The sequence below is a fragment of the Somniosus microcephalus genome, chromosome 20 (assembly GCF_052327205.1).
Source record: "Somniosus microcephalus isolate GS21.2 chromosome 20, FLI_Smic_1.0, whole genome shotgun sequence".
In the NCBI taxonomy this organism is placed as follows: domain Eukaryota; kingdom Metazoa; phylum Chordata; class Chondrichthyes; order Squaliformes; family Somniosidae; genus Somniosus; species Somniosus microcephalus.
Window position 1 is genome coordinate 46685384 of NC_141006.1, and position 26598 is coordinate 46711981.

At 43.6% G+C, this 26598-nt stretch overlaps 1 protein-coding gene across 2 annotated transcripts in view; it reads left to right on the top strand.

Moving 5' to 3' along the window:
- The first annotated feature begins 3743 nt into the window (after positions 1-3743).
- The window catches only part of LOC147103197 (grainyhead-like protein 3 homolog), a 101455-nt gene continuing 78600 nt past the window's right edge, over positions 3744-26598 (top strand). For both annotated transcript variants that reach the window (XM_085962597.1, XM_085962598.1), the window contains exon 1: positions 3744-3859. In XM_085962597.1, the coding sequence (XP_085818723.1) occupies positions 3843-3859 (17 nt within the window). In that variant the 5' untranslated portion in view covers positions 3744-3842. The remainder of the gene's footprint in view (positions 3860-26598) is intronic.

The following is a 26598-nucleotide window of genomic DNA, read 5'->3' on the forward strand; positions in this document are numbered from 1 at the left end:
AACATTTTGTCACACCTCCTACTTTTTGCCCTTCGAGGGTGATCTCCTTCCCTTGTGCACTTCCCCCTTCCCACCCTACTGCTTCTCCGTAATGGGACCCCAGTGGCTACAGCAAGGCTGGTGGAAGGCTGCTGATTGTCAGAACCTGAGACTGCAGATGCCCTTGAAGGACGGCCTTGACCAGCTCTGGGCCTGGAGGGCCCGGCTGCAGACTGCACCAACTCTGCATGGGCGGCAGCAGTCTGTCCTATAGTGCAAGTGGAGTGGAGAAGTGACAGTGGTGGCAGCAGGAATGCTGTCTTCTTGAGAGAGGACAGCAACTCCCTGCTCGACCGACACACTGGCACTCCCACGGGGCAGCACTTCAACATCCGGAGCAATCTGCTGGAGCACAGATTGCTGGCCTGCTGCGGTGCGCTGAGAGCCCCGGGGAAATGTGTCCGAACCAGCGAGGATGGCAGCAGTCAGTGCTCGCGTGGCCTCAATCTGAGTCTGCATGAGAGCAGTCAGAGATGGGGTCATGGCAGCCAGTGACTGAATTGCAGCACTAAGCAGTTGCGTGGCATCCGCCTGTGCGACAGCGAAGTGCTCCACACTCCTTGCCAGTGATTCAATGCATTCAGGCACCCTTCCCACTGCACCCATGAGCTCAGTATGCATGTCCACCGCCTGGGTGTTTATTTCAGTGATCAGCCGCTCCTCCTCTGCGTCCAGTGCAGTCAGACTCGCTGGCATACTCTCCCTCTGGGGAGAAGGCCCCTGAGCTTCCCTACCCCCATCGCGTTGCTGCAACCCGCTGAGTCCTGGAGCTTCACCCTTATCAGACCCTTCCCCCCTGCTCCCCTCCAGGGAAGGCGTGTTCCCATGGGCTTCCTTGGGAGAGGGTGGCGCTGATGCTCTGGCTTCATCTTCCTCCTCGCCTGCAGCTTCACTCCCACTGGCAGCTTGAAGGCCTGTCTCCTCAGCTGGTGAATCACCATCTGAAAGCAGGGAGGTACAAGAGTGGCTTTAGCGTGAGGACAGGGTGGCAGTAAGGGAGGAATGAGTGCAGCGATTTAGTATGTTGGATTGAAAGTGTCAAAGGCTGGTGTTCTGAGGGACAAGTGGAAGGAGAGAGGGCAAAAAGGTGATGACTTTACCATTGCTGTCCAGAACGGGGTCGGCCTCTCCAGTGACGACGGGACCGATCACCCGGCTTGCCACAAACCTGTGGACACGCTCCTCAAGATCGCTGAGGGGTAGCAGCTGAGGCCGCCCTCCACCTGTCCATTGCTGCTGTCTCCTATTATGAGATAGCTTGGCCTGCAAGAAAAAGGGCGGCGTCTGAGTAAATATACAGCCATGGTCTAGCCTGATGTGCCTTCCATAGGTGAATAGCCCTTACTGTATGCAGCCATGGTCTTGCCTGATGTGCTTCCCATAGGTGAATAGCCCTTACTGTATGCAACCATGGTCTTGCCTGATGTGCTTCCCATAGGTGAATAGCCCTTACTGTATGCAACCATGGTCTTGCCTGATGTGCCTCCCATAGGTTGAATAGCCCTTACTGTATGCAAAGTGTGGAATGTGCGTGTGTGTTTGATGAAATGGCCATAGGTGTTGGATGAGTGTTGGGCATTGGGGTTTTAAGACCCTCTGGCCATAGAGTGAGGTTGAGATGGAGGGATGGAGAGGTATTAAAAAAAAGACACTCACCCTGACGACCCGAGTGAGGTCGTTGAACTTTTTGCGACATTGAGTATGGGTCCTGGGCACCATGCTCCTGGAGGAGACGCTCTGTGTCACCTCCCTCCACACTCTTCTGTAATCGCGCGGCAAAGGCCTCCTGCCACTCTCTGGGTACAGTATTGATCTTCTGCGCTCCACCGCGCCAAGCAGAGTCTCCAAGGCCCGCTCGCTGAAGCGCTGTGCTCACTCCCTGGCCCTCTCCATAGTCCTTGACTGCAAGATTTAGGCACAGGTCTCTCCAGGCCGAGATTCAAGGCTCCAATGAGCAGAGTGTGGCTGGAGAGCAAGATCGACCCTCCCCTTTAAGAACTGTCCGGCGCCAGTGTGTCTGTGTTCAATCACTAACTGACAGCACCTGCGCTGCACCCACGCTCTGAGGTAGCGCCTCGCTCCTCGGCCTTAGCGCCTTAAGAGAGGTGTGAAGCACCTGATTTAACGCTCCAATCACCTCCAGGGGCGATAAAAGCCAAGTTTGCCGTCGGAGGTGATAATTAGCGCCATGCGCTAAACTTTGCGCATGGCCGATAATCGCGCCGCAAACGGGGCGATACTGAATTTTTCCCCCATGGTTCGCAAAGCTTTCCACCACTTGATGTTTTCCTCGGCTCATGTCTGGGTCTGTTGTAGATTAATTGATAGAGATTGATTGCAATGGTTAGTCAACAACTCCACTATCATTATATCATGTGACTACCGGGATGGTAGAAGGCAAACTAGATGGACCCTGGTCTTTATCCGTCTAGCAATTCCTATGTTTTTAACTCAGGAGTTCTCCCGGTGCCCAGGACAGCTCTGTGGCACAGGGCGTTGTTACACCAACCCTGTCGCTCATTGCCACATTGGGTTTTCGGTTAAGTCATTATATTTTGAAGTTAACCAAATGAACATGTCAATACAGTGTCCTTGTTTATATCTCCAGTGCTAATGGAACATCTGTCATGGCACAGAGACGGCATGCCCAAGACTGCATGCTCTTCAGTGTGATGTGTAACATATTCCACAGTAGACTGGGTTTCATAGCCCATGCATGATGAGATTGTAAGCTGGTTCAGTTCACAAGACAGTTGCTGAGGAAAATGCTGAGTGTTCCCAGCATTTTCTGTTGTTAGTTCAGTTCACAGCGTGGGTATATTCATACACTGACTGTTCTGTATTTTGTTTACTCCAGAATATACTGATACATGGGACCATTTATTAAAAGTTCTTGCACTACGTTTTGGCAGGTACTCACTTCTGTGGAGATGCAGCAGCAGCAAGGAATGCAATTGGAGACCTGTCAATGTTATGGGACAAGTAACCTGCCATCATATTTAGTGTTTGTCAAAGGCTTGAAGGGGTCTTTCCACTTATATACTACACATATTTTAGAATGGGTACTACAGAAACTGGAGGACATAATCTAGGCTGGCATCTCAGTGAAATACTGAGGGAGTGCTGCACTGCTGGAGGTGCCGTCTTTCCGATGAGAGGTCAAACCCAGGCCCTGTCTGCCCTTTTCAAAAACCCCACGGCACCGTTCAAAGAAGAGATGGGGAGTTCTCCCGGTGCCCAGGCCAAAATGTATCCCTCAGCCAACATCTAAAAACAGGTGATCTGGTCATTTATTTCATTGCTATATGTGGGGCCTTGTTATTGCTAAATTGGCTGCCGCTTTTTCTACATTTCAACAGTGACTACACTTCAAAAAGTACTTAACCGGCTGTAAAGCGCTTTGGGGCGATCAGAGTTCTGGAAATGCACTATATAAATGCATGTTCTTTTTTCCTTCTTTCTTTATACACACATAATATATAAAAAACTGGGAAGGTAAAATTTTCAAGAATCCAGCAGTTAAAGAGTTAAGCTATTGCACCTGTTATTGTACACCTGTCTGACTCACCTGCAGGCGTACCTGTATCTGAGGAGACCAATCAGAAAAAGGGCAGGAGAATCTACCTGTCAGCAAAATTCCTGCAGTGAACCTTAAGGGAAATAAATAGAGATCCATCACTGACGCGGTTTACTTTTAACTAGAAATATCACACAAAACCACCTGGATGTTTTTGACCTGAGAGAGTAAGAGCAGCTGCTATAAAAATACATCACTTGTGAAGGTTACTGTGCACAGACAGACTATGTCCAAAGAGCTTGGGTAAGTGAATGCTCTGGCAGAGTCAAGTCTCAGTAGTTGTTATAACTTTATTTTACGCTATTACTTTTTTCATGGATAGGGAACACATGCGCCAGTTTAAACCATGTTATTACTCTGCTGTGTTTACTGAAAGGACGAGTGTTGTTTCTGTGTCAAGTTTCTGCTGCAGTGTGATTTTTTTTTTGCTATGAATGTTTGCATATTTCAAGAGGAAGAAGTGAACATCAGTTGAGATTTCCACTACTGCTTTGCTCCTCAGAGTATCAGCTTCCTCCTTTGCCATTGTAAGAAACCTGAACAATATAATTAAAGTTTAAATCTGGCCACGTGATGGCATCAGAGCATCCTGTAGCCATGGTTGCAGCAACTGTTCAGTTCTATCTTAGCAATAGTTAGTGATTGGAATTGAAATGTCAAAAAGGAGAACTCGTAGGTAAATTAGTCAAGTTTATACTTGATTCTGTGTATATTCCGTGGGTGTGAATGATGCGTTTTACTATCCAGCGACCGATCATTCATGACCTGACTTGATAATCATGTTCCTGAATGCACTTCAAAATTGGAAAATATTTTTTTTTCTTCTGCTCTCCTGTGTCTAGTGGCAAATGAGGCCACTGCTTTACATCCAGCAGACTGTGCTCTGGGTTGTTTCCATAAACAAATCCCTTCGTACATGGACAGGTTGTTAGCCTGATTCGCAATCCCTACCAGGACAACCAGCTAGATGCGATAGGGGTCCATCACCAACGTCCAGGGAACCCACGCAGCCGGCTTGCCGGCTTTTCAATGTAAAAACCGCCATTGCGGCCGCGCGGCGCCAAACAAAATTACAGGGAACATTGGTCGTCACCCCACTCCTATCGGACGCAAGTACCCCGCTGGATATCAATCTAGTGTTCAGAGACCAGAACTCTAACCTCTGCTCACCAGAACTGGAAAGGGATTACTATCCATTAAATAGATAAACAAATGGTCCATTATTTAGCTTCGCAAAAGCTGTTTGTAACTGTCTCGCGGTACGTGTTAGATATTCACAAAAATGTAATCAAATGTATTTAATTTAGAATAGGTATTCGACAATGCTGCACATCTGGACAGTCATTGCAAGCCTTAAGACTGAAGTCTCCTCATAGTGTCTGTGTGCTGGATGTGGGTTATTGCACTTTCATTTTACAACCTAGCAGCACACCAAAATAAATAGACAAATAAAGGAAGAGCTGCGGACAAAGCAGAGCTGTAAAGCTTTAGAAAATAAATTGACCTAATGATACAGCACGTAGTGGACAGAAGATAGAACCAACCCGATGTGAAAGACAAACACTGCAGAATTCTGTAACATCCCTAAAAGCAATTACCGATTTAAAGAGTAGGGGTGAACATCTGCTGATTGCTTCATTGAGGCTCAATGTTTAATTTCGGAGCAATTATGAATCTGAACTAACTGTGTATTTTCCAACTCCCGCTGGTTTGGGTTTGCTATTCAGTGATGGGAAAATAGCAGGGACATGGACTAAAGCTGTCATTGAGACATTGCTGATCAAAGCAGATGTTAGTTGTTGACAGGCGAATGTGCCTTTAAGGCGTTTGTTTTAGTTGGCACTGAATGTTCGAACAGCAGTGTTTTGTGTCTTTTGGTAAAACAGTGTTTTTAATGTACGAGACCTCCTCCATCATGCTGCCCAGGAGTGGCACAAAAAAGAATGAAGATATGTGTCAGATAACCAAGGAGGCCACTAGAGATGTTTTGTGTGGCTTCTTTACTGGAGAGTGAGTTGTGAGCAGGTATATCAGATCATATTTAGGGGTGGTGTATATGCAATACTATGGCAATGCAGATACAGAAAACATTGTAATATCCTTCTACTAGTCACGTGCTGTTTTAAACAATTGTGTATGTTAGAAAAGCTTTGTAATACTAATTTATATCACTGCACTTTACAGCAAAATACATTGCCTTGACTTTAAAACACTGCAGTTAAGTTTGCCCATTTCAAATTTCCATTTCTTCATCCCTTGTCTGAGCCATGTTAAATTCTGTAACTGTTATCAGCTCCTCCTCACTCGTTGCTATGTTGTCGCACTTCAGTAAAGACTAATTCTGAATCATTGCATCACTTAAATTACTCTGGTTTCAATTTATCCAACCGATTGGTATGTGAAGAACCTCACCGAAGTGACAGAGATGTTTAACTTTGTAGTGAGGCAGATGTGTTTGCTGCCAGCTGTGCATGGGCAAGACTCGTTGGTAACGTCAATAGGACCAAACCTGGCATGGTCAATTAAAAAGTCCCTAGTTTGAGTAAATGATGTGGGCAGACAACTCAGAATTGTAAGTGCAAGTCCCTTTATTTGTTTACCTGATAAGTGCATAGTTTTGTTAAAAAGCAGAATTTATCTCTCCCACATTTCCCTGTGCGAGCCTCCACACTGCCAAGGGTACAACGATCAGGAGAATTTTCTGTTGGGTATTTGGTTGTGCCATCTGCTCTTCCACATTGTAAATGTGGAAGTGCTAATCACTTAATTGCCTCGCTGTCTGGCAGAATACAACCATTCTGCTCTTTAAACTGGTCCCAGCCTCATTATTATAAATGCAACCTGGCTGGTCAAACTGTGCCTTTAAGTAAATGGGGTGGTGGGGCAGGGGGAGTTGGGGGGGAGGTGGGGAGAGACATTTAACAGGTGTAGACAGTATAAGTGGTTTGTAAATCAGAAATCATACAATTCTTTCTATACATATCAGATATACAGTAATGAGAAAATAGTTAAATTGCTTTGAGATCTATTTCACACAAATGGGCTCTGCCATATAAGCGTTTGATTCTCTAACAAATTTATGCAGCACATTGGTACAGGTAATGTAATGCGATGCTAAACTGCCGTTCTGGTAAGATTATTCTTATTAAAGCTTCAGTGTAGTTCAGAACAAACTCCAGCTTTTGTCCTGTCGCTTGTCAAATTACTGAACTCAAAACGACCAATATTCAAATGATGAAAACTTTGACGTGCACAAGGTACCTTTTTGATGAGGGTAACACTCCAAAGGGGTAAAAGGGCAGGTAATGAGCTCCTGGGCATCCACCAATGCTGCTTTGAAACTATTTGCAAGAATGTGCGCAGGAGAGGCCCAGGGAACATATTGCATGGACTTATACTGAGGGACTGCTGCATTGTCAGAGGAGCCGGGGAGGGTTGGGGGGGGGGGGGGATTGTGGGGGAGCTGGTCTACGTCCATAACTAAGGAAGGGTTCCTGATGCTGATCACTGTTCGGTGACTCTTGCTGGAATGTAAGTGCGTGTGAACATCTGAGAGGACGGAATCAGCCACATGGTCAAACTGGCTGTGACACTCAGGCGCCAGAATACTTGGAGCTTCTACTAGTCTGCCCCGACCTTGAATCATCCCAAATCTCAGGATCGAGGTTATTTGCCTGTAGGGAGCAGACGCTCGCACCATTTCTGGTGTTCCGAGTGTCCAACCTGCGGAGCGCCAGGAATCTGTCAGTGGCACCTTGACGCTCCATTGTGGTTGGAAGGCAGTGGCTGGTGGGCTGTTCTGGCCAAAGAACTTCCAAAAAGTCACAATGGCCCGTATTTTCCGATCGCAGGCCTCCCACGGGCAGAGGACTGCGATCTGGAAAAATCTGCGCCCTTACCTGAGGGCTCCCGGGAGGCGCACAGTTCCGATGCTGGGCCTCTCCTAACTGCCGGTGCGCAGGGCCCACGTATCCCAGAGGCGCAAGTAGTTCGCAGCGTCCCTGGGATCACATGGGCCAGGGGGAGCCAATCACAGAAGGGCATGTCCCTTCATACATTTGACAGGAAGACCTGTCAAATATATGAATGGAGATCACCCCCAAAACATAGTAAAACTTTAAATAATTTTTTTAAAAAGTCACATTTTTGAGATGACTTGAAAGTACGATAAATTAACTATTTTAAACAGAACTTCAAATTTTTCAAAAAAATAAAGTTTTTACGGGGCTAAAAATAAACTTACCTTTTTTTAAAGTATTTTTAAATGATAAATCAGTGGAAATTTTTTAAAAACTTTTTTCAACTCTTATCCTGGTAAAAGCAGCCCTTACGCCTGCTTTTACAGGCGCAAGAATTGTAAGTGTTTTCTGCAGGCGGAGGGTCTCCAAAAAGCGGAACTCTCCGCCCGCAGAGGCGCTGCTCCCACGCAGCCGGAGGATCTGTCAAGAGCTTTCTTGACAGATTGGAAATGCCGGGTTCCAGCGCATGCGCAGTGCATGCCTGAAGCCGGCATTTCCGATGTCCCTACGGGTGGGTACACAGCGCGTACACACCCGTAGGGATCGGAATATCCGGCCCAATATTAAAGCTCTCAATGCGTAACCAGCATTTTCAGCTTTTTGGGACCCTATTCCTGAGAGATCTTGTCCTGGCACGCAAGTATACCTGCATCATGTAGGTGTGCTTTGCATTGGTAACACTGGAAGTCAAAATGGTGGGATTTATGATGGATACCGTTATCCCGCTCGTCCTGCCTTTTCTAATGACATCCACATAGAGGGGGGAATACGCAAGACAGTGGAATTTCACAATGAAGAAAAAATGAGCAGAGACCTGGTGGAACTGGGTCCCACCTCAAATCCAAGCCCACTTTACCTGTTTATACTGCCTTGGCGCCCTGCTAGGGCCAGGGATTTTGCGGCCCTAGAGGGTCTATTCTAATGCATGAAGAATGGCCACTTGGATTTGGTATCAGAGGACAGCCTTACCCTGAAGCTGTGCTCCACCATGAGACAGCAGCTTCAGGAAAGAAAGAAGAAATAACTTGCATTTTTATAGCGCCTTTCACAACATCTGGATGTCCCAAATCGCTTTACAGCCAATGAAGTACTTTAGAAGTGTAGTCACTGTTGTAAAACTGGAGTTGGAGGGGAGAACTGACAAAATACTTTTTGTATCCTGATTAAAAAGAAGCTGGCACCATTAATGTTGTGCCAGTGGCTATTTATTTCTGAGACAGACCTTCCTAATGCCAGACCCATGAATTGACCACTTGTGAAAGAAAAGTGTATTATCATGCAGTTACCAGCCCAGCCCGATATAAATACCTGTAGAATTGCTATTCCTTTGCTTAGTTTCAAAATCAAGAAACAGAAAAAGCCAACATGTCTTTTAAAAAAAAAACTCCCTTGTGTTGTAATGCACTTAAACTTGATTGCGTGAGTTGAAGAGAGAGGGTTAGGAAAGGCTTTCTATTGTCAATAAAACTCTTAGTTTCCTGAGTTTCTATTGTGATGTTGTAAGCCAAGGTGATCACAGATAACTTGTCACATTGTCAGACCAAGCCCACCATTTGAATTAAACAAACTTAAAGTACCCTGCTGTCAGTCGGAGGTTTCGACAGCAGAGCACTATTTTGCCAGAGGCAAAATTTTATGCGTGCAATTTTCTTCCTCATTGAATGGGTGTTGGGAAAGTGAAGACGCTCATTAAGATGAAGTAACATTGCCTATGTCTGTGATTTCAACATGCATGAAGTAGGGCTCTCACTCAAACCTTCATAAAGTTTTTAACTGCTGTAAGGTGAAGACCCTTGATAACAAAGCGCTCTGAATAGCGTTGAGAGGGCACCTGTTTGCTGCTGATTTTTAGGGCCAGTGCTTATTTTGCCATGAGGCAAAATGAAGTTGTGAGATAGATACAGATGTGCTAAAACCAATAATTAAACATTGCGACTGAGCACTTAGATTGTTATCAGTTATTACAATCTGTCCATTATAATTAACCTACTAGCTGGTTCCAGCTGCAGTTTTATTTTTTGCGTCTTTGCCTGAAGATACTGCATTAGTCTCGATACTCTGCTTAAAAACATTATTTCCTGATTAATGTGGTGGTGTGTATGCAGCAGAATCACATTACGTTCACCAAGGCTTCTGCCAGGTTTTTTAAGGAACAAATCCGCCAACACTTAGCTTCTGTTTTGGAGGGTCTCAAGACAAACTGGGGAATCTGATACACAGGTGGGGGATTTGACACATAGAGTAGAGGGATTCATCATATCAGGCTGATTACCTCCTTCAAAAATGAGCATCAGGAATAAAAGAGCAGATTTTCAACAATAGCAAGTCAAGTTTGAGCAAATTGTGGTTCTGCATGTGGTCTAATAAATTAAAGATGACGTTCAGATTATTGCAGCACTAAAGATTATTGCAGCACTGTCAGTGGGAGCCAGGCTTGGAGTGAAGCACAGTGGATGCTAAAACAGAAAGCCCAGTGTGTTATTCAAGCATTGCTATTCAACTGCAGAGGATAAAATGGAGACTCACGATCCCACAGCTAGCTTAACAAAAGGTATGTACAATAGATCATGACAGTTGAAAAGCCTGGATACAACCTGCTTGAAATATAACAGTATTGTGTTTGCCAATAATGAACAAGCAGTTGCAGCACTGTGTACCTATTGCGCATAGAACAATAAGCAGATCCAATGTGTAATGATGGCTTCTACATTATGAAAGCCGGATTAACAATGCTTGTTTTTATGTGGTGCCATATCACGTCGAAACATCTCAAAGCATTTCACACAGTGAATTACTTTTGAAGTGCAATGAATGTTGCTGCGTAGGCAGATTATAATTGAAAATAAATTCTTGTCTACTATCCCGGTAGCCACTCTTTAATAGATAATCTGTTCATGGAAACATAATATGTAAGTTCAATTTATATAGAACCTTGATTAGACCACACTTGGAGTAGCGTGTGCAGTTCTGCTCTCTATATTACAAAAAAGTAAATACTGAAGTACTGGAAAAAGTGCAGAAAAAATTACAAGGAATTTACCAGAATTGAGAGGATGCAAATATTGAGCTGGCTTGGCTCTCTTCTCTGGAGAAGAGATGACTAAGAGGAACCTGATAGTGATCTTTAAAATTATGAAGGTGTTCGATAAGGTGGACGTGGAGAAACTGTTTCCACTTGTGGGTGAGCCTAGAACAAGGGGGCATAAACATAAGATGCCCCCAGATCAAATAAAGAATTTAGGAGGAATTTCTTTACATAGAAACATAGAAGATAGGAGCAGGAATAGGCCATTCAGCCCCTCGAGCCTGCTCCGCCATTCAATGCGATCATGGCTGATCATCCAAATTCAGTACCCTGTCCCTGCTTTCTCCCCATATCCCTTGATCCCTTTAGCCTTAAGAAATATATCTAACTCCTTCTTGAATATATTTAATGAATTGGCCTCTACTGCCTTCTGTGGTAGAGAATTCCACAGGTTCACCACTCTCTGGGTGAAGAAATTCCTCCTCATCTCTGTCCTAAATGGCTTACCCCTTATCCTTAGACTGTGACCCCTAGTTCTCGACTCCCCGGCCATCGGGAACATCCTTCCTGCATCTAGTCTGTTTAGTCCTGTTAGAATTTTATAAGTTTCAATGAGATTCCCTCTCATTCTTCTAAACTCCAGCGAGTACAAGCCCAATCGACCCAATCACTCCTCATACGTCATTCCTGCCATCCCAGGTATCAGCCTGGTGAATCTTCGCTGAACTCCTTCCATGGCAAGAACATCCTTCCTCAGATAAGGCGACCAAAACTGCACACAATACTCAAGGTGGGGTCTCACCAAGGCCCTGTACAACTGCAGCAAGACATCCTTGTTCCTGTACTCGAACCCTCTCGCTAAACTTTAAACTGTGTGGTGAGAATGTAGAACTCACTGCCACATGGAATGGTTGAAGGAGATAACATTGACACATTTAAGAAGAGGCTCGATGCATAGACGAGGGAGAAGGGAGTAGAGGGATATGGGGCAGGTTGGGACCAGGTACTTAGAGTGGAAGAAGACTTGTCTGGAGTATAAACACCGGCATAGATCAGTTGGGTTGAATGGCCTGCTTCTGTGCTGTCAATTCTATGCAAAGTTCACAATGGAAGGATTCTTCTATAAGACCGATTATTTTCATTTCATTTAGCAGTGCTTTACCTTAATATTTTTACTTTGTCATCATTAATTACACTTTTTGGTTTCTTTTTGAAGATGTGAGATTTACATATAATAAAATGCAACTGCATCTGAAAATAAGCAAGCCTTATTACATTGGTTAAATGGATGTGTGAGCTGATTGAGGATGCAAAGGTTTCAATATTTCCCCTGGGATCATGATACTGCTATTTTATCCAGATTAATCCCCCTGCCTCCCCAATCGTGGGCATTCATTGAGAGTTTGCACTGGTAATAAAATTTCTGAATGCTCCCACTATCCAGTACTTTACTGCCAGGGCCTACTCCAATATTATGTGAGAGAAGGTGAGTGAGATTAATATGGGTCGTATCTGCGCTATTGGCTTTCAGCTGTGTAATGTTTCTGTCCCGCCTGTATGAAAAAAAAATAGTTGAGGCTATGCTTAGGCAAAGCTCCCAAGAATTATTATTTGTGCATTAATTATTTGTTCCAAATTGAACTTGCAGTATATGATGAGACTCAATACTAAACAACAATCAGAAACCTTAAAAAAAAGACTTGCATTTATATAACACCTTTCCAATGTCAGGACGTCCCAAATACTTTACAGACAATGAAATACTTTTGGAAGTGTAGTCACTGTTGTAATGTAGAACATTTACTGTCAGATATATTTTCTCACCATTCACCCGAGTATTCAGAGTTTCTCACACACCCCCTAGAGTGAAAGGAGATATTTCAATTACATTTCAAGACAATTATGTACTGTCAATATGATTACAGTGTAATTCATAAGAACTAGATACACAGCTTTTGTGTGCGTACTATTCCTTATGTAATAGTCCTTAAAATGGCACTAAAGATAGTGGGGGAGAAATTCACTATTGCCCCGATTGGGCCACTAATTTTTAAAAGTTTGAAAAGTTAGTCCCAGGCGCTAACGGTTTCAAACTTTTGAAAAATTCACCGTTTGCGCTTCAAGAAGGAAGTGGAGTGCTAAATCAAGCCCTACACTTCATTCTTGGAGCGCAATCAGCAGCAGGCGGGGCGGTGACTTCAGCAGCGCGGCACACTGGGCCGTGCAGCGCTGCTGAATTAAAAGGCTCCTTCCCTCCTTAAAGGGAAGGGTCATCGCTGCAGACTCTGCAATAGAAAAAGTAACTACCTGGACCACCAAGGCAGCCGCAATCCCGCGCGATCAGCGCGGCACTCAAGCAAAGTGCCGGGCTGAAACTGGAACAAGAAAGGTAAGGGTTTTTTACTTACCTCGGCCACCTTACCTTTAATCATTGCCCCCAAAGTGGCCGGCCAAATATGGCTGGAGTTGATGTCAGCGCCGCGCCCAGTCGCAAAGCCATTTGCGCACCGTTAGCGCCCCGAGGCGCAAATTCACCCAATTTCGCCCCCAGTATGTGTTGCGGCAAATTAATTCCGATTTCATTGGCACAATAATTAGTTTGGAGCATAGCATAATATATCAGAATTATAATCTCAATCAATTTTTTTGAACAAGATTATTATATAATTAAATATTCCTGAAAGAAAATTGATGGTGCTGTGCAACTTTGATTGTGCTACCATACATTAGTGTTATAATGCTGCTGTATATAACCACAAGATTCAAGATTTCTTGTACACCTTCTAATGTAAAAGGTCTTATTTTAATCACATTTTAAGCCCATAATCTATTGTCAGCGTGATTAGGGTGCGATTTCCCCATTTCATTAAATATCCACAAGATCACGTGAATGTCATTGCACTATCTTTCCTGTTTCATTCTTATTCCTTTATATTGCTTTTATGATCAGCTTGCAAGTCTGTAGGTAAATATATGGAACCTGTAGCCTTGTGCGAGGCTGTAGGGGGAGAAAAAAGTAGTTAAGGTACCGTGTTTATTAGCAAACAAATAGAAAACAAATCAGAAGAGGTCGTATTGTTGATGCATAAAGCTTCATCAGACCCCATCAGTAGTCGTGTGTGTAGACTTGTCGCCCAGTGAGAGAGGATTTGTTACTGCCCTTGAAGAGACCAATAAAGATTTCTCTAGATATCAGGAATTTAAAGTTACAAGGAAAGATTAAGGAGAATGGGTTTGGTTTCTTTGGAAAAGAAAAGACTTTGAGGTGACCTAAATTAAGTTTTCAAGATTATGAAAGGTATTGACAAAGTAGATCCAGGCAAATTGTTCACAGTGGTAAGAAGTACAAATATCAGAAGACACAAGTTAAGAATGAAGTAATTCAGGAGTAAGATGGGTGGAAATATTTTACACAAAGGGTAATCGACTTGAGGAATAAATTACCAGAGGGAGACTTTTAAAGCATAAATAATTGGATAGTATATAAATGAGTTCAAGGGAAAACTGCATGTCTTTCATGAGAGAGAGGAGATTGAGAGATAAGATGAGAGCCAGGTAGGTGGCTGGAAATCAATCAAAAGGGACAGGTTTATTGGACCTAAAGGCTTTTTTTGATCCCTAAAACCACTTGTGTTGTTACTCATCTCAACAATAGTTTGGGACTGGTGTTAGCATAAACTTCACACTTGTATAAAGTTAGACTTTGTATGGATTTAAGTTATTTACAAGTTATTCACTTATTTATAGCTTAGCCTTTCATTGCATTTTCATCTAAGCATTGTGAATGTACAGCCAGGTAAAGGAAAATATATATTTTTATAACATTTTATTTAATCATATTCTACCGTTAATGAAAAAATAGTTTCTGATAGCTCTCTAAAATGTTATTAGCTACAAATTGCTTACGTGCTCAAAAGTAAGAGCTTCAGTATTGAACAGATGATGTGCTGTGATGTCAGCAGGACTATTGGTGCACATTTGGATATGAGAGCACTGCAAAATATCTGACCTTTTACCTGCTAATGTGATTGAGGAACCACACTGACGAATGGCAACTGGATTGGAATAATTAGGAGCCAGCTCACATTATTTAATTGACTTGCATCATTTTTGAGTGTGTTGTAGAACTCTTCCAGTCCATGGTTTACCCATAGTTATGATTTTCAAAATTAGATACACTTAGAAACAACCCAGTAACAATTTTTATTTTATTTGCACACTGACTTAATATACCTGCATATTTATGGACAGACACATGTACATATCAGACAGGTTATAGGAAACAATCACCATAGGAATGTGGTTTGGCACCACACGGTCTCTGGAAGCAAATAACATTGGCAAGGCAGACAAAATAACATTGGTTGGGCAGACAAAATAACATTGGCTGCGGCAAACATGATCTTTGACTCACCCATTTTCCTGCTCCTTGTAGGGCTTGATTTTTTTTTTAATTTGTTCTGGAGATGGGCACAATGCTGGTATAGCCACATTCATTTCCCATCTCTTGTTGCTGTAAGAAGGTGATGGGCCTTCTCTTTGAATTTCTGGATGCTGGTCGTGCTCCCAGATTGGTGACTGTAGTGATTGTTTTACAACTGAGTGGCTTGTCAGAGGCCATTAGGATCAGCTATACTGCAGGACTGGTGCCACATGTAGGGCAGATTGGGTAGGCAAGTTCCCAACGCTGAAGGAAATAGTAAACTAGTTGGTTGATTATTAATAATTGTTAATTATCAGATTTAATTAATTTAATTTCATAGGATTTAAAGTAGGATTTAAAGCCACAACATCTGGGTTACTAGTCTAGTATCATAACCATTACACTATCATAACCATCCCTATGGTTAGCTCACAGTTCCCGGGCAGCAGAACACCCATTTCTTGAAATCTCATTTGAGTGCGGTGACTGGTAGGACAAATGTCTATCTGGACTACTGAGCTCAGCATTTTTGCACCAATATTGTTAAATCAAATAGTTGTCAAACATGGTTCAAAATGTAAGTCAGAAAGGTATCACTGAAAAACATGGGTTGGGAAATTCCTTAGAGCTGGCCCTGCTTCGCTGTAGTAATTACACCGGAATTTTGGCAGAAGCCCCATTTATGTGGTAAACAAGGTTTCCACTGGACCTATGGCGAAGTTACGGTAGCAGAGAGTACCAGCTCCGAGGAACTTACCAGCCCTGCAGTAGAGTTTACTTAGCATCATATGCACTGAGATCTATGCAAAGTGTCAGCTGTGGCTCAGTGGGTAGCACTCTCGCCTCTGATATCAGAAGGTTGTAGGTTCAGGTTCCACTCCAGGGACTTGAGCACAAAAATCTGGGCTGATACCCCAAGGGAGTGCTGCATTGTCAGAGTGGGCCGTCTTTCAGATGAGACGTTAAACCGAAGCCCCACCATCTCTCTCAGGTGGACATAAAAGATCCCATGGCACTATTTTGAAGAAGAGCAGGGGAGTTATCCCCAGTGCCCTGGCCAATATTTATCCCTCAATCAACATCACTAAAATAGATTATCTGGTCATTATCACATTGCTGTTTGTGGGAGCTTGCTGGTTGCAAATTGGCTGCCGCATTTCCTACATTACAGCAGTGACTACACTACAAAAGTACTTAATTGGCTGTAAAGCGCTTTGAGACGTCCGGTGGTCATGAAAGGCGCTATATAAATCCAAGTCTGTCTTTCTTTCAAAATGTTCCATTCATTTTGGAAGATGTCGGCACTGGTGGGATTATCTTTACTGTGCTGGTTGAGGCTATTGGGGAGATTAATGTGGTCTAATTACCTAAATTACCCAAACATTAACACATGATTAAGCACTTCTTCATATTTATCTTTACTGCCAGTGGAAAATTTAACAGAATTCTGCAAATTGAACCATTGGACGAGAAATAAAAGACTAGTGATTATTCTGATGAAGTAGCATGATTTCAGCAAGTGATAAGTGACAATTTGCTGGAACAATGCACTTCATTTTCCCCTCATTTCACATATTTTCTTCCGAATGTGTGTGTGAGTGAAGGCAGTGATGCATGGTCCCTTGCAATACCTTCTGATGTCTGAGGTTACAAATTTTTATTTCACACAATCCTGAACTTAAACAAAGGTAATTACAAAGGTATGAAGGCAGACTTGGTTAAAGTGGACTGGGAAAATATATTACAGGGTAAGACTGTAGAAAAGCAGTGGCAAACATTTAAGGAGATATTTCATAACTCTCAGCAAAGATATATTCCAGTGAGAAAGAAAGACTCTAAGAAAATGATGAACCATCCGTGGCTAACTAAGGAAGTAAAGGATGGTATCAAATTGAAAACAAAAGCATACAATGTTGCAAAGAATAGTGAAAGGCCAGAGGATTGGGAAATTTTTTAAAACCAGCAAAGGACGACTAAAAAAATGATAGAGAGAAGATAGCTTATGAGAGTAAGCTAGCAAGAAATATAAAAACAGACAGTAAGAGCTTCTACAGGTATATAAAAAGGAAGAGAGTAGCTAAAGTAAACGTTGGTCCCCTAGAGGATGAGTCTGGGGAATTAATAATGAGAAACAGGGAAATGGCAGAAACTTTGAACAAATATTTTGTATCGGTCTTCACGGGCAAAGACACTAAAAGCATCCCAATAATGGATATTCAAGGGGCTATTGGGGTTGGGGGGGTGGTAACTTGAAACAATCACTATCACTAGAGAGAAAGTACTAGGCAAACTAATGGGACTAAAGGTGGACAAGTCCCCTGGACCCGATGGCCTGCTTCCTAGAGTCTTAAAAGAGGTGGCTGCAGAGATAGTGGATGCATTGGTTGTAATCTACCAAAATTCCCTGGATTCTGGAGAGGTCCCAGCGGACTGGAAAACCGCAAATGTAGCGCCCCTATTTAAGAAAGGAGGGAGACAGAAAGCAGGCAACTATCGATCAGTTAGCCTAACATCTGTCATTGGGAAAATGCTGGAGTCCATCATTAAGGAAGTGGTAGCAGGACATTTAGAAAATCATAATATAGTCAAGCAGAGTCAGCATGGTTTTATGAAAGGGAAATCATGTTTGACAAATTTGCTGGAATTCTTTGAGGATATAACAAGCAGGGTGGATAAAGGGGAACCAGTAGATGTCGTGTATTTGGATTTCCAGAAGGCATTTGATAAGGTGCCACATAAAAGGTTACTACACAAGATAAGAGCTCACGGGGTTGGGGGTAATATATTAGCATGGATAGAGAATTGGCTAACTAACAGAAAACAGAGAGTTGAGATAAATGGGTCATTTACAGGTTGGCAAACTGTAACTAGTGAGGTGCCGCAGGGATCAGTGCTGGGGCCTCAACTATTTACAATCTATATTAATGACTTGGATGAAGAGACTGAGTGTAATGTAGCCAAATTTGCTGATGATACAAAGATAGGTGGGAAAGCAAATTGTGTGGAGGACGCAATGAATCTCCAAGGGGATATAGATAGGCTAAGTGAGTGGGCAAAAATCTGACAGATGGAGCTTAATGTGGGAAAATGCGAGGTTATCCACTTTGGTAGGAAAAATAAAAAAGCAAATTATTATTTAAATGGGGAGAGATTACAAAATGCTGAGGTACAGAGTGATCTGGGGGTTCTTGTACATGAATCACAAAAAGTTAGCATGCAGGTGCAGCAAGTAATTAGGAAGGCAAATGGAATGTTGGCCTTTATTGCAAAGGGAATGGAGTATAAAAGTAGGGAAGTCCTGTTACAACTGTACAGGGCGTTGGTGAAACCACACCTGGAGTACTGCGTACAGTTTTGGTCTCCTTATTTAAGGAAGGATATACTTGCATTGGAGGAAGTTCAGAGAAGGTTCACGAGGTTGATTCCAGAGATGAAGGTGTTGTCTTATGAAGAAAGGTTGAGCAGGTTGGGCCTATACTCATTGGAGTTTAGAAGAATGAGAGGTGATCTTAATGAAACATATAAGATACTGAGAGGGCTCGACAAGGTAGACGCAGAGAGGATGTTTCCCCTCGTGGGGGAATCTAGAACTAGGGGGCATAATTTCAGAATAAGGGGTCGCCCATTTAAATCAGAAATGAGGAGGAATTTCTTCTCTCAGAGGGTCGTGAATCTTTGGAATTCTCTTCCCCAGCGAGCTGTGGAGGCTGGGTCATTGAATATATTTAAGGTGGAGATAGACAGATTTTTGAAAGGTAAGGGAGTCAAGGGTTATGGGGAGCGGGCAGGGAAGTGGAGTTGAGGCCAAGATCAGATCAGCCATGATCTTATTGAATGGTGGAGCAGGCTCGAGGGGCCAAATGACCTACTCCTGCTCCTATTTCTTATGTTTCTTATGTTCTTATAACTTGCAGGGCTACAGGGATAGAGCGGGGGAATGGGACTGACTGGATTGCTCTACAGAGAGCCGGCACGGACTCGATGGGCCGAATGGCCTCTTTCTGTGCCGTTATGACTCTAAATAAGTATCGACCACAAGCTTTTATTTCCAGTGCTTTGTGTGTGTTGCAGAGGAAATGGCAAAACATGATCAGTGATGTTATTTCTTTCCATGATGATAAAATCAAGGGTATCAATTAAAGCAACCACTTCCATTCTTGTATGTGTGTTATTTCTAAATTAAGAACTGTGACAGTGAAAGGTTTTCTCTTTCAGAGTAATATGTGGCATCAGTGGTGCTGCTAACACAGAGGTCAAGGCAGGCTCAAAACTTTAAAAGGTATATAATACTTTAAAACATAAATGATTACATTGGTGGCACCCCATTAGCTTTATCTATTTGAATGTGCAAAAAAAAAAGGTTTTAGATTTGATGTAGGAATATTTGAATGAGCACTTGGAACAATTCAACAATATTCTGCATGTGCACTTGTTTGCTATAGGAGCAAGGGAGGCTGCAAATGTGAAGGAACTCTTAAATTGCTTTTATATGTTATTTGGTAAAGTTTACTGAACCTTTAGTATAGTCCCGTTAGTCTTTTTTTTCATACAATATATCTGTGCAGTGATTGTCAGTGTTTGCAGTACCTCAATGCTGTAGAGCACTGACAGCATTACTGTCAAAATCAATTTGGATATGGCCCCTTTAAGGAAACCGGCTGATGACATGTCATCAAATACGTCACTAGACCCTCTTCCTCTAAGTGGCTGGGAAACACGCTGGGCGGGCTTAACAAGGCCAATCAACGGAAGGTCATTTCACAGAGCGGGATGGAGCTAGCAGGGGTTTGGGACCCGCCACCGATGTTGTCCACCATGGACCCGCCGAGGTTAGTAAAATCGCGGCCATAGTATTTACAGCACATTGGACCCACCAGGTCCATGCCAGTGTTTATGCGCCACACAAGCCTCCTCCCATCCTTCTTCATCTAACCCCACCAACAAATCCCTCTATTCCTTTCTCCCTCATGTGCTTGTCTAGCTTCCTTTTAAACGTATCTATGCTAGTCACCTCAACTACCCCTTGTGGTAGTGAGTTCCACATTCTAACCACTCTCTGGGTACAGAGGTTTCTCCTGAATTCCCTACTGGATTTATTAGTGACTATCTTATATTTATGGGCCCTAGTTCTGGCCTCCCCACAAGTGGAAATATCATCTCTACGTCTACCCTCTCAAACCCTTTCATAATCTTATAGACCTTTATCAGGTCATCCCTCAGTCTTCTGTCTTCTAGAGAAAAGAGCCCCAGCCTATGACATGGAATCTTGTTACATCTACCTGGCATATGGTACTGTTGATTAGTCTTACCTTGTCAGATTGCTCACCATGTGCTCTTTTCTCCTGTATTTGTTCAAAGTTCCTGTAGACAGTATTCCACATGGCCACTAGCTCCCACGGGGCCTGGTGCGCTATCATGTCCTGGGAAGTGTTCCCCAGAATGCTGAATAGTGCAACCCTCCTCACACCGACCTCATGCAGCAGAATGGCATCACTAATCAAACAGGGGGCATGGGGGGAGCGTTGCTCTGTTATTCAATTCAATTTTGCAAATGCTTTACTAAATATTTGAGCCTTTAAAAAGACTCACTTTAAAAAAAAAAATCTCTTTTACATTTATCCCTTTAATTTTGACCAGCAGTCCTTCAAGGGCTGCATGATTCCAAAATTCTGCTGGGCTCTCTTCGTCACATTCAGTGCACAGGGAGCATGTGAGCTGGCTTTGTAACATCCAACGAGCTCAGCTCATCGGATACGATAGCAAAATACTGCGGATGCTGGAAATCCGAAATAACTACAGAAAACGCTGGAAAAACTCAGCAGGCCAGGGCAGCATCTATGGAGAGAGAAACAGAGTTAACGTTTCAGGTCGAAGACCCTTCGTCAGAACTGAGAAAAAAGCAGGAAATGAAACAGATGAAAAAGCAAGTTTGGGGGCTGTGAAATGGGGGAGGGGATGAAAGAACAAAAGGGAAGGTCTGTGAGAGGTGAAGAGACATTAAGAGACAATCAAGGCGAGACGAGATGGTAATAGGACAGGTTAAGAAACAAAGAATGGCTCTAGATGAAGTGTGAAATGCGCTGGCAGAATGAGAGGCAGCTGCCATGTGGGAGCTCAGCTCATCGCTCTGCAGACACGGGATTTAACCTTGCACAACAGTCCTGGTAACCTTTTCAACTGCGACTGCTGACGTAGCATTATAATTCCAGAGCACTGATATTGTTATTATACCTGACCTGTTAACGTGAGCGTTGGCTCCTAAAGCTTATTCAATAATATCACTTTAGTCATGCTGCCTGTGTTAAATTGGCCATGCACAATTGGGTATTCCAGCTTCCTCTGAAATTACTATCTATAAAAGGTATCACAAGGACATCACAAGGTCTTATGTGTTGCATAAATATGAGCATTTTCGCATTGTTCTTTCCAACTATTTTGCGGAAGCAAAATGTAAATTCTCCAATTTTGTTAATTTAGGGAATTCAGGAGAAACATCTTTACCCAGAGAGAGGTTAGAATGTGGAACTCGCTACCACAGGGAGTAGATGAGGTGAATAGCATAGGTGCATTTAAGGGGTAGCTAGATAAACACATGAGAGAGAGAAAGGAATAGAAGGTCATGCTGATAGGGTGAGATGAAGCGGGGTGAGAGGAGGCTCGTGTGGAGCATAAACAACTGCATAGACCAGTTGGGCCGAATGGCCTGTTTCCGTGCTGTACATTCTATGTAAAGCAACCCTGAGTGAACTGAAGTATGGGTGTGCTGCCCACTGTAACATATAACAGTTCAGGGATTTTAACGAGCCTGTAGTTTCGAACCACCCATAACAACAACATGTCTGTATCTGTCAGGTTTCGTTTATGACTAATGCTTTAGGTAATTGACGAGCCCTCCCTCCAAACGTTTCCAGAAGTTAAAAATTGTGCAATGGTTTCGGGACTAATTAAGCAATCTTGGCACTTCATTGAAATGTTAGGTTCCTATGGGAGGGTCCTGTTCCCTTACTGTCAAAATCTTTAGCTGAAGATTTAAAGGGCTATTCTGACTCTTTTGAACAGTTATTCGATACCTCTGTTCCTGGGAATTTATACAAGTTGTATCCACTGAAGCTCTGAGCTCCTAATCTTAACCATACTACAGGAAACTCTCGATTTACCGGCACCTAAATAATCGGAAACCTCTGTTAACCTGCAAAATTCAGGAGTAGGTTCAGGTAAGTTTTACTTAATATTAATGGCCGTTCCTGGATCTGTGGCTGTGTAACCGGGGTTCCTGCACCTGTTGCTAAGCAACAGGGATGCCTGGATCTTGTGGCCGGGGTTCCTGCACCTGTTGCTAAACAACAGGGAAGCCTGGATCTGTTGCTGTGTACGGGGCTCTCGTACCTTTTACTATACCTCTCTGTAATCCAGACTTTTTGATAAACCGGCACCATGCCGGTCCCATCAGTGCCGGATAAAAAAGAGTTTCCTGTACTGTGGAGAGATCCAAATGGAAGACTGTTGCGGGGTTAGGGAACATCTGAGACAGAGTTGTGCTGAGACCACTCTTGAGTGGCTATTAACAGCCAGCTCAGAGGAGCAAGAGCAGGGATCTTGAACCAACTTAGGCAACCACCCTCGGTGAACAGCTCTTCACCTTTCCTGTCTATCTGCTTAAGGTGTGGGTTCTTTAGCAAATGCCAAGAAATAGCTAACTAATTAATTAAATTACCTTCTTTACCAAATTACCTCTAACAGTACTTAATTTTACTATATCTATATTCCTATTATATATTTCTACATTACAACAGTGACTACACTTCAAAAGTACTTCAATGGCTGTGAAGTGCTCTGGGACATCCTGAGGCCGTGAAAGGCGCTATATAAATGCAAATCTTTCTTTTTCCTATATATATATATTTATTAAGTTGAGACTTTTATTCGGAGGCTGCAACTGCATTGTGACAGTTGAAATAGCAAAATTGAATGGAAAATATTGACATAGCAATCTACAATGGCTAATGCTGACAGAAAAGCATGGGCAACACCATGACAACGGGAAGTGAGGTTTGCGGGAAGGAAATTTGATCTCTGTGCAAAACGATTAATATATATGCTTTGGCAGTGAGTATCAGAGGCCTATCAGTTTTATCTTCTGCTCACCCAGGATCCACGCTGTTCCAGGGTTACAAGGCAGATTTCCCCTTCCCTAACCTGAGGACGCAAAGAACAATTGTAGCCAGCTGAGATTCACTAGCGTGGCATAGATCGGGGATTGAACCTGTGATTTTGCAGATCCAAGGGCTCAGTTATTTATTGGAGAAACACTCCGTACCATGCAAACTGAGAAGATCTCCGATTCAATCTCCAGCCTGTGCTGAGTGTCCTAGCATTAGGGCAGCTAGCTTGAAAGGACAATTTCACAGGGAGAACTGTATGAACAATTGAGTATCCTATAGGTCATTGTGGACCAGATGCCTCATGTCAGTCACAAACTCCCTACTGAGTCTGATCCTTATCTTGTACCCTTTCTGAGGCCTGGGCAACAGCACGGTGGCATAGTGGTTAGCACTGTTGCCTCACAGTGCCAGGGACCCGGGTTCGAATCCAGCCTCGGGTGACTGTCTGTGTGGAGTTTGCACATTCTCCCCGTGTTTGCGTGGGTTTTCTCCGGGTGCTCCGGTTTCCTCCCACAGTCCAAAGATGTGCGGGTTAGGTTGATTGGCCATGATAAATTGACCATTAGTGTTAGGGGGATTAAAATATGTGGGGTTACGGGAATAGGGTGGGATATGTGTTGGTGTAGGGGTTACAGGGATTGGGTGGGCTATGTGTCGGTGCAGGCTCGATGGGCCGAAATGGCCTCTATCTGCACTGTGGGGTTTCTAAAAAAAAAAAAAGATCCGCTCCTTGGGGTTGATTGCTCGGTGAGTGGTACTCCTCTGCCCTCTGCTTTTTCAGACCGCTCCCTCCTGCTACTGCTGCACAATGTAATATCTGCATCCATGTTGTGAGAATGCAAATTCCACCACACTATTCACTTCTATCAGTGGTGAAACTTAGAAGTCTCTTTCTTCCTTGCTTTGTACAACTAACTTAAAGATCAACCAACATGATCACTGTTAACAAATAGAATGGTCAAGACTGGAAGAACCTATTGCACATTCTTAACATAAAGGTATTAGAGGGTGTAAATGCATAGAATTTCCCAATTCTGGAATCAGATCTCACCCATGTGTCCCTGAAATAGTGGACATAAAAGTATGTTAAATATTTGCCTGCTAATAGCACCAAAAGTAAATTCTAGGCTAAAAAGTTTAAGTTATGTTTTCAAGGATTTTAAGCCTTTAATGTCATAATTTTAATAAAAGTTCACTGAAAGTGTAAAGTTTGCTTCAAAGGTTTCAACTTAAGGGCTATATTTTCCCTTCTGTGCAATGGTTAACAATAAAATAGATGTGAGGAATCATGAGGGGCCACCGGCACTAGCTCACCTTTTCACCACATCAAATACCAAAGACACAGTGCACCATTGACTGTTCACGTGTGGTTGTTTGTCTGCTGACATGCCTAAATAGAATAGCACATTAGCAGTTAGTTTATTAATTTGTTTCGCTCGCCGGGATGGCATGTCAGGAATTCTGGTGTGTGCTCCCCATTCCCTCTCCATTGCAAAATTAAATGGACAGATTACAAGATAAATGAAAAGTGACATGATATTATTTAATGAGTGTGTGCGTATGGTGTTTCAGTGAATGTGCTATAATAATAACTTACATTTATATAGTGCATTTAATGTAGACAAACCTCCCAAGGCGCTTGACAGACGTGAAATTGGACAAGAATAGACAGAGTTGGAGGTGGAGAGATAGACAGGAGCTCCAGAGCATGGGGCTCTGATGAATGAAGGAATGGTTGCCAATGGTGGGATGAAGGGAGAGGGGGATGCACAAGAGCCCAGCTGGTGGAACAGAGAGTTTGGGGGCATGGCTGTTGGGCTAGAGGACATTACAGAGGTATGGGGTAAGGCCATAAAGGACTGTAAACACGAGAATAAGAATTTTAAATTGGAAACATTAGAGGACCGGGAGTCAATGCAGGCGAGGACAGGGCTGATGGGTGAACGGAACTTGGTACAGGATTGAATGCAGCAGAAAATAGGAGGAGTTGAAGTTTACAGAGAGTAGAGAAAGGAAGGCTGTCCAGGAGAGCAATCGGAATAGTTGAGTCTGAAGGTGGCAAAGGCATGGACAAGGTTTTCAGCAGCAGATGAGCTGATGTAGACACGGAGGTTGCAGAGATAGAAATAGACAGTCATATTTGATGGAGAGGATATAGAGTCTGAAGCTTATCTCAGGGTCAAATAAGATGCCGAAATTTCAAACTGTCTGGTTTAGACTGAGATAATAGTTGCAGAAGGGGATAGAATTGGTGGTAAGTATATGGTGTTTGTGGCAGGGGCCGAAGACAGAGGGCTGGATTTTCATTGAGGAGGCGGGTAGGAGGCGGGACTACAACCTTTGGGGTTGTAGTCCCGCCTCCATCGAGTTCTAGCCAACCCACGCGATTTTGACTTGATTGACCTTGTTGAGCCAGCCCAGTGGGCTCAGCAGGCCAATTAAGGGCCAGCCGGTAACAGGTGACGTCACAGATTGACATTTCATCTATCAAGACCTTTTGACAGATGAAATATCAGCGTTTCACAGCTGTTTGAAGCTGTCAAACACTGACAATCTGTACTCCAGGTTAATTCCTTCCTCTCAGGATGATTTAGAGATCTCCCCAGAACAGAAAGCAGAGGCTGCAGATTTTGACAGCTGGTGGCCATTTTGCTTTCTGTGCCGGTGAGATGAGGGACTCCCGAGACCTGAAGGAAGGAAGGCTGTAAAGGTAAGTAAAGGTTAGTAGAACTTCTTTAAACACTTTACACACACCAAACAGACTTACCTCTTCACTCATGCACCCATCACTCACCTGAACACCGGACATCTCGACCCCGCCAAGCCCTTCATCCCGACGGCCCGCCTCGCTAACTTAGCATGGTTTGGAGCCGTCGGGAATCCCACATTTCAACAATGAAAATAGGGATTAGGCTAAAAACTGCCTGCTACCTACCTGTTAACAGGCAGTTAATTGGCACTAATCCCCTTCCCACCTCGGGGAGGCGGGTCCCAGTGTGGGGCGGGTACCCGCCTCCTTTGAAACTGGCATGGAGGCGGGTTGGGGGGCGGGATGGGGTCGGGACCCCCAATTTCGGGATTTTAAACCCCACACGCCTCCAATCCCGCCTCCACAGCCCAGTCCAATAGCTTCAGTCGTCTCAACGCTTAGCTGAAGGAAATTATAGCTCACCGAAGTAAGAATGTGTCTTTCTGCTATGCTTCCTCTTATGGGGGGTCATTTTTATTTTGTGCCGACATCAGTTGGGCAGTGCGGAGCGATTGTGCTAATCGGGGTAGGTGGGAAGTCCAGTGGTTCCTCCGTGGAGCTGAACTGGAAGTAATGAGTTGTGGGGAGGGGGAAGCAAATGGCT